This window comes from Zosterops lateralis, assembly GCF_965231275.1.
Source record: "Zosterops lateralis genome assembly, chromosome: 28".
Classification (NCBI taxonomy): domain Eukaryota; kingdom Metazoa; phylum Chordata; class Aves; order Passeriformes; family Zosteropidae; genus Zosterops; species Zosterops lateralis.
In genome coordinates this window covers 3,560,379-3,568,430 of record NC_139788.1, presented here as the reverse complement: position 1 = coordinate 3,568,430, position 8,052 = coordinate 3,560,379, and the positions used below count along the sequence as shown (strand labels likewise).

The following is an 8,052-nucleotide window of genomic DNA, read 5'->3' as shown; positions in this document are numbered from 1 at the left end:
GCTCATCCGTTTTTAATCCTGGCCAAGAGCAGGAGGGGTGCAGGCGTGAGGTTTGGTGACATTGCAGGACAGGACTGGCCACGGGGCCTCAAACACCCCCTCAGAGCCCAGCTCATGCCTTGGGGGTCTTTGGTCATGCAATGTCCCTGCAGAATGGAGACCCCCCGGGAGATAACAGCAACCACCGAGCATCCCTCGCCGTTCTGTCTTCCCACACCCCACCATGGCTCAGCTCCCATTGCTGGGCGAGTCCCTCTCGCGGTGCCAGTGCCACTCTCCCAGTGCCAGCGACGCTCTCCCAGTGCCAGTGCCGCCCTCCCAGTGCCTGCAATGCGGGGGGCAGGATCTGTGCTGGAGCAGGAGCTGTGGGCGCGTGGGAATGCACAGAGAGCAGAGCGGGGTGGGAGGAGGGGGGTGCACGAAGCCAGAGCTCCCCCCACGCTGCTCCCGATCCCTCACCTGGCAACAGGGACCGCATCCCACCGGGGCTGTGCCACAGGGGCAGGCGGGGGCGGGACCCTGGTGCCCACCCGGCTACGAGGAGATGAAGGAGGATGCTCGGGCACCCGGCAACTGGGAAGGCAGGGGAAAGACCCTGGTGCCCATCCGGCTATGAGGAGGTGAAGAAGGATGCTCGGGCGCCTGGCACCGGGACAGGCAGGGGAAGGACCCTGGTGCCCACCCAGCTACGAGGAGGTGAAGGAGGACCCTCGGGCACCCGGCACTGGTGCAGGTGGGGCCGGCGGGGGCAGCGGGAAGCAGCGGCCGATCTTGCGCAGGGTCCGATCCAGGTCAGCGCGGAAGCGCCGGATGGAGAAGCAGTAGACAAGGGGGTCCAGGCAGCTGTTGAGGCTGAGCAGGGCCACACTCAGTGTGTGCAGCACATCCAGGGTGTCGGGAGGCTCACAGATGGGTGCGGGGGGCCGGCTGCCCACCCAGGGGGCCAGAGTCAGGTGGTAAGGGGCCACACAGACCACGAAGACCAGCAGCATCCCCAGCACCATGGCTCGGGCCTGCTGCCGGTGGGAGCCTGGTGAGGCCGCGGCGGGCACCGAGAGCGCCCGGGCGATGGAGGCGTAGGTGCCCAGCACCACCAGGAAGGCGACGGAGAAGAAACCCACCATGGCGTAGGCGTAGCCCCGCTGCCTCCCGTGCTGCTCAAAGCAGGCCGTGGTCCCGGCGCGGGTGGGGAAGGTCTGGTGGGTGGCCAGGGTGGGCACGGCACAGCCCAGCCCCAGCAGCCAGGCCAGGGCACAGGCCAGGGCAGCGCCGCGGGGCCCCGTCAGAGGCAGCGCCCGCCGCGCCGCCCGCACCGCGCAGAACCGGTTGAAGCTGATGAGAGCCATGAAGGTGATGGCACTGTAGGTGGCCAGGTAATAGGCGGCCCCGGCCAGGCGACAGGCGACCTCCGAGAGGAGCCAGTCCCCCCCAGACAGGTAGTAGTGGATCCAGAGAGGCAGGGTGAGGTTGAAGAGGATGTCGGCCAGCGTGAGGTTGATGAGGTAGATGCGGATGGCCTTCCTCACCTTGCCGCTCTGCAGGAAGACCAGCAATGCCACCAGGTTGCCCGGCAGCCCCACGCACAGCACCAGGCAGTAGATGATGGGCACCAGGATGAACTGCACAGGGTTGTTGGGCACGCACTCGCCAGGGGGTTCCACCAGCAGTGGTCCCAGCACCGAGCCGTTCATCCCGGGCTCCTGCAAAGATTGGAACAGTGGCACAACCCTTGGGGACAGGGGAGGGACACTGACCCCAACAGGACAACCTCTGGCTGGCCCCTGCAGTAGCTGCTGGGCACTGGAGGCAGAGCCCTGTGGGGATGCCATCATCTGCTGGAAGGGCTCAGCTCACACAGGAGAGGAGGAGACCCCAGCTATGTCCCCCCACATAACAAGGGAGCCTAGAGGCCACTGTCAACAGCCCAGCTAGAGCTCCCAGGGAGTGGCAGGCACAGCTGCAGCACAGCCAAGGGACAGAGCTGCAGCCGGAGGCACCCGAAGGTGCCACACTGGCTCCAGTCAGCAGCTGCAGGGCTTAGCACCTCCCACACAGCACGTGCCTGTGGGGCCACCCACCCCAGCCCTCTCCCAGCACCCTAAATTCCCCACGGAGCCAGGCATGAGGAAGTCACCCAGTGGCTCAGTGAGCTCCAGAATGGAGAAACTCAGGTATGGAACAGGGGTACAAGCACAGGGCCAGCATCCCCCCAGGCCCCTCAGTCCTGCACAGCGGGCTTTGCCTCTGGTCCTGGCCATGGAAAACCACGCTGTGCTGCAGTGGCTGTATCCAGGGCTGCAGTTACTTCACCTCCCATCACTGCCTGCCCACACCTCGCCAACGAAGGCACTGAGTCACCAGCCGGTGTTTTCCAGCACGGCAGGGCTGGATTCGGCACACACAGCTCCCAGCCCTGGGCTGAAGCACGGAGAGCACGAGCTGCTGAGCCTGCGGGACCTCAGCTGGACCCCAAATGAACCTCTGGATCCCTCAGTGGTCCCCTTTTCTGTCTCCTTCCCCATTGTTAGCACAGCGAATGCTCCATCTCACCCACACCACGATTGTTACATACCTTGTCTGTTCAGGCAGGAGCGGCTGCGTCCCCTCTGCTGCTCCTCACTCTGATCCAGCCAGGCTGAGAATGGCTTTAAGTCCTGGGGGAGGCAGGGGCTGCCTGACCCCCACCCACCATCCCAAGCCCCGCTGTGTGTTAGTGCCTGTGGGACAGCAGCTGGAGTGAGGAGAGCACCTGTGTGTGTATGTAATGGGGGATTCCCTGCTGGAGCCACCCTAAGATCCCCTGCGCCGGCTGACGGGGCTGGGGGCATGTGGGAGTGGCCAGTACTGGCCTGGCTGACCCCCCTCCGTGCCCCCAGCCACATCTAATACCATTTCCCAGGGCCCTTCTCCCACCCACGTCTGGATGAAAGCAGCAGAGGGTCAAGTTTCTGCACCCGGCAGCTGGGGAGAAGAGGGATGCCCCAAAGGGATCAAAGCAGGAATCTGCCTTCTCCTGGCTCTTTGTGCTTTTGTTGGCTTCAAAGCTGGTTCTAAGGGGAGCAGCCCTACAGCCCTCCCCAAGCTCTGTTTGACTCGCTGCTTTGTGTGGCCCTGCAATTTGTGTGTGTTCCTTTGGGACATCAAAGATGTCACCCCAAGGTATTTCAGGTCCCACCAGGAGTAAAGGGGTGTCTTACACCCCTTGCTCATCCCCACACACCCATCCCAGTCCCCTTGCTGGGAGACACACAGGGTTCAGATGAACTGTGGCTCATCCCAAGGGTGCTGTGCCCATCTGGGGTGGCAGAGGGTGGTGGCTCCCTGTGGGAGCAAGATCCACAAAAAGCACATCCCTGCCTGGGCACTCGCTCCTGTCACTCCCTGGATGTGCAGCAAGGGACCTGGCACATTGCTGGGTGGGCTGAGGGATCCCACCCCAGATGGGCTCTCCCCACTGTCCATCTGCCTCTGTGCCAGCTCCTGCACCAGCTCCCACATGTCCCCAGGCTTTGTGTCCAGGCACTGTCCCCAGGGACTGGGTCCTCCAGCCCCAGGACATCCCTTCAGCCCCCGAGGCTTAGCGTGGCAGGAGGGGGGAACAGAAATAAACAGGGAGGCAAAATGTGAAAAACAAGAGGTTTTATTCCAAAATTTGAAAGCCCCCAAGAGAGCAGAGCCAGTCCTGCTCAATGTGGCCAAATGCTGGAAGGAGGTGGACACCTTGTCTGAGTTTAGCAGCAGAGCTGCCGGAGCAGTGCCACAGCAGTGTCACAGTTGTGACACTGTGACAAGTCCTGTACAGCCCAGGTCTTGTAGTGTGGGGACAACCAGCCCCAGAGTCACTGGCAGAGGCAGGGCAGGATACGCAGTGTCTCATCAGCACGTTACTCTGCAGGACGCGATGTTGTCCCTGAAAATACCATCAAGGCCTTGCTTCCCACCGGCCGAGCCGTCTGTCCTTCCCGCCTCCCGTCACTCGAACTTGGGCCGGGGGGCGGCCGGGTACCCGCGGATGTTGAGCAGCAGGAGGAGGCCGAGGCACACGGTGGCCGGGGCACACATGGCCAGCGGCTCCTGCAGCGCCAGCAGCGTGTAGATGGCACCTGGGCAAGGAGCAGAGTGAGGGAATGGGGGGCTCTGGCCGAGGGTGCCCCAAGACCCCGCGATGGGCAGTGGGCGCCCACTGGCTCTCACCGATCATGACGACGCTGAGGATGAAGTTGCTGATCTCCTGCAGCAGCTGGGGCCCAAATGCCAGCAACAGCCCGGCCGTCACCTCCAGCCAGCCCACGGCCACCAGGTACCTGCCCGGCTCCGGCACAAACCCCAAATCCTTCAGGGGAAACACCTTGGCGAAGCGCTCAAACTCCAGTGCCTGGGAAGGGAGTGAGGCAGCCCTGAGCCTGGGCTGGGGGAGATGCAGCCCCTCCAGTGTGTCTGCTCTGCTCTGCCCTGTCCTCCAAGGGGATCAGCTCTGCATCCTAAATAACCACACACCCTAAGGGGGTCAGCCCTGCACCCCAAAACGCTTGGCCCTGCAGCCCAGCACCCCAACATGCCCATTCCCCCTGGGGGATCAGCCCTGCACCCCAAGTGACTCAACCCTGCACCCCAGTGGGATCAGCCCTGCGCTCCAAGGGATTCTGACTGACTCACAACGCAGGGCTCAGCCTTGTTCCCAAAGTGCTCCACCCTGAACTCCTGTAATAATCCCAACCTGCTCATTCTCACCCAAGGCTCAGCCCTGCACCTCAACAGGGTCAGCCCTGCACGTTTCCCCTGGGGCTCAGCCCTGCACCACAACCTGTTCCTTTGCCCTGGGGCTCAGCCCTGCACCACAACCTGTTCCTTTGCCCTGGGGCTCAGCCCTGCACCACAACCTGTTCCTTTGCCCTGGGGCTCAGCCCCGCACGCCCAAGTGCTCGGAGCTCTTTGCACCGCTGCCCCAGCCGGCTCATCCCCCCCGAGCCCGTGGCCGCGCTCACCATGTGCCGGTGCAGGTCGGCGGAGAGCCAGTCCGAGACCTTCAGGGCGCCCGTGAGGAAGAAGAAGATCCCGAGCAGGACACGGAGGGCGGTGAAGGCCGCCGCCATGGCGGGACGGGCGGGCCGGGGGCGGAGCGGGGCGGGGCGGCCCGGCCCCGTTCTCAGCCCGTTCCCAGCCCCGTTCTTAGCCCGGCCCCGTTCCCAGCCCGTTCCCGGCCCCGTTCTTAGCCCGGCCCCGTTCTCAGCCCGTTCCCGGCTCCGTTCCCGGTCCCTGCCCGCTTCAGCCCGGCCCAGCCCCAGCCCCGCACGGACAGGGAACCCCGAGGGTGCTCAGATGTTCAGCGTCACCCCCCAGGCTGTGATACGGCCCCGCCAGCAGCACCATCCTCCCACTGGAGCTGGAGGAAAAAGGGAACCCTCCCCATCCCACAAGAAATCCCACAGCCGGAGCTTTATGGGGTCTGTGAGCGGGTGCGATCCACGGCAACACCTGCTGGGGTTGGAGTGCGAGGGGCTGCGGGGGGCGCGGATGGGGCAGGGCACAGGCAGCGCCGGGCACGGCTCCAGGCAGCAGGAGCAGCAGCAGTGAGGATGCTGTGACCCCAGAGAGGCCGCTCGGGGGGCACAGAGGGGGCCGCGCTCCCCCGGCCTCTGCGTCACCGCCCGCGCTGCTCCGCCACCGGCACAGGCCGAGCCTCGCAGGGAGCGCAGCCCGGGATTGGCAGAGCCGGGCCCAGGGGAGCCGCAGGCGATGACGTTTGTGTAATGTTTGTGTAATTCAAGTGGAAATATTTTTTTAAGGCCAATAAATCATGAGAGCCCGAAGTGTTTTCCAGGCACGAGGAAGCACTGTGGGGCACAGAGAGCACGGCCAGCCCGGACCTGCACCGACCCCAGATCCGCCACCACGGTGCAGGGGCGGCCACAGGCACTGCTTGGACAGGGGCCAGGGGCACTGACACTATTTTTACTCCTGGCAGCACATGATTCCTCAGCTGCTCACCATGATTTGGAGCACGGGTTGACAACACAATGCAATGACAGCAACAGGCCAGGGCAGGCTCCAGGCCTTCATGGCTTGGAAAGCTCCTTGGTTAGAATTTAAAAATAAACACCAAACCCTGAAAAAGTGAGTGCAGCAGCTCAGGGCAGATGTGGGGCTGTGGCACCAGGGCAGCAGTAACTGTGCACAGGATATTTATTGTTCAAGTGTACCTACTCTCTGCCTCATCTTTTGTTGATTACAGAAGCTATTTAATAAACTCTGTTTGGTAGAACAAGTTGACAGCTTTAGCAGAGGACAAACCCCAGGTGACGGTAACAGCCAACACCAGCACCAGAGAAAACCCATCCCATCCCTACAGGACACAGGCTGCAGTTTGCTCACTGCAGGGAGCTGAGGAGGTGAACTTCAGCACAGGGAATGCTGGAACAGTTTCTCACAGGAAGCAGCCAGTGCGGCAACAGTGGAAATGAGGACAAGTTACTGGAAAATAACAGAATCTGAAGAAAAAAGGCTGCACAAGCTGCAGTAGCTGTGGAGACAAAGACACTGAACCCCAGCCTCTGCAAGGGGCAGCTACTGAGGAGCCACAAACCTCACTGAAGCCTTTTCAGGATCCAGACAATACCACAAAGTCATAAAATCAGAGTGAAAAACCTCAGACTGCCCTCACGCAGCATGTGACTGCCTGAGAAAGAACAGCAGCAGCTCCTAATGCAGCACCAACCCCCCCTGCCACAAGCACTCCCAGGTGTCATTCAGACCCCTCTCAAGTGTTTACCACTTTGCCACATGAAATTCAATTTATTTTCATGTTTTTAATCTGGCAAAGCAGGTCCCAGCCAAATGTTCATGACTCTTTGTGCCACTGCAGGAGGAAACCCTGCTACAATGGGCAGAGCCACCACTGGTGTATTTCAACATATTAAACTTGATATTTAAACAAAGGATTAAATGAATGACAGCATGAACCACAGTGTATGTGCACAGTGCAGCTGCCAAAGCACCAAGTGAAGCAACATGAACTATGGCAATTTGTGCTGCAACAGCTAAACCCAGCACTGCTCTGGCTTCTAGAGAACTCTTAGCATCTCAGGCTTAATTACTACAGTCATCACAAAGAGAGCTATTAAAAACACAGGTAAACATTTGGAATTCTGCAATACAAAATTATGTAACACGCAAAACGGGAGTAAGGAATGAGTGAAATTTCCAGAAATTTGTGTTTCTCACACCCAGCCATACTACTCCACATTGACAGACTGCTTATTCACTGAATACCCTCCAGAATAAAACAGAAGTAATTTATAAAAATAAATAAATATTTTATTTTTAAGAGCTGCATGTCCCTGGTTCCTCTTCATTGCACTCGGACTTCTTTTTCTGCAAGTGCAAAGCACACAATTAGACTTTGGAAGAAAGACAGAAAACAACAGCAGAAACTACATGACGTGAAACCACCATACAGAATATCACAGGCCATGTGCCTGCCACATATTCTCAAGTATTCACATCAGATTTGAGATTCAATAAACAGAATTCATATATTTTTTTAAGATTAGCTATAGCTTTGTGTGTTTTCCTACCCCACAAGAAGCAGCAGTGACAAACCACAGAGGATTCAATAGGAATTCACCCACTGAATCCCAATGGCTTCATACCTTACAGGTCTACTGTTACTCACCTGTGAATCCTGAGTTAAGGTACTCAGCATGTTGCTCCTCAAACAAGATTTTAAATATCTGAAGTTTCCCCTTGTAGTTTAGTGGCAAATTAGAGGGAAAATGTCATTAATTCCAGCTCTGCAAGTTGGTTTATTTCCCTGAATCGCTATTTGCTGCGCTCCTGTACATGCTGATTTATACACCAGGTTATTTTTTAAATTCAATGTTAAAGTATTTCAGTAAACAGCTTTTTAACAAGGCTTAGTTGAATTAACATCTGAGAAGCAGCTGCTCTATTTTCCTTTTCCCATGCTGACAATCACCAACTGCAGCCTGAGTGCAGGAATGGTCATTTCTTGTTTGACCACCTGCAGTACACAAAGGACAGAATTTATTTGCT

General features: G+C 58.8%; 2 protein-coding genes across 2 annotated transcripts; both read right to left on the bottom strand.

The window, feature by feature from the left end:
* Window positions 1–686: 686 nt before the first annotated feature.
* LOC310920030 (platelet-activating factor receptor-like) lies at window positions 687–1,691 on the bottom strand (the record flags this gene model as incomplete). The annotated part of the gene is made up of 1 exon (XM_083879709.1): window positions 687–1,691. One exon carries the CDS (start codon window positions 1,689–1,691, stop codon window positions 687–689), a length of 1,005 nt encoding a protein of 334 aa, XP_083735835.1.
* Window positions 1,692–3,807: 2,116 nt separating this feature from the next.
* On the bottom strand, window positions 3,808–5,107 carry TMEM35B (transmembrane protein 35B). Its single transcript, XM_083879683.1, has 3 exons — window positions 4,986–5,107; window positions 4,195–4,375; window positions 3,808–4,103 (listed from the first exon to the last, which is right to left on the bottom strand). The coding sequence occupies exons 1-3, from the start codon at window positions 5,091–5,093 to the stop codon at window positions 3,973–3,975; spliced, it is 420 nt and encodes a 139-aa protein (XP_083735809.1). The 5' UTR covers window positions 5,094–5,107; the 3' UTR covers window positions 3,808–3,972.
* Between the last annotated feature and the right edge of the window lie 2,945 nt (window positions 5,108–8,052).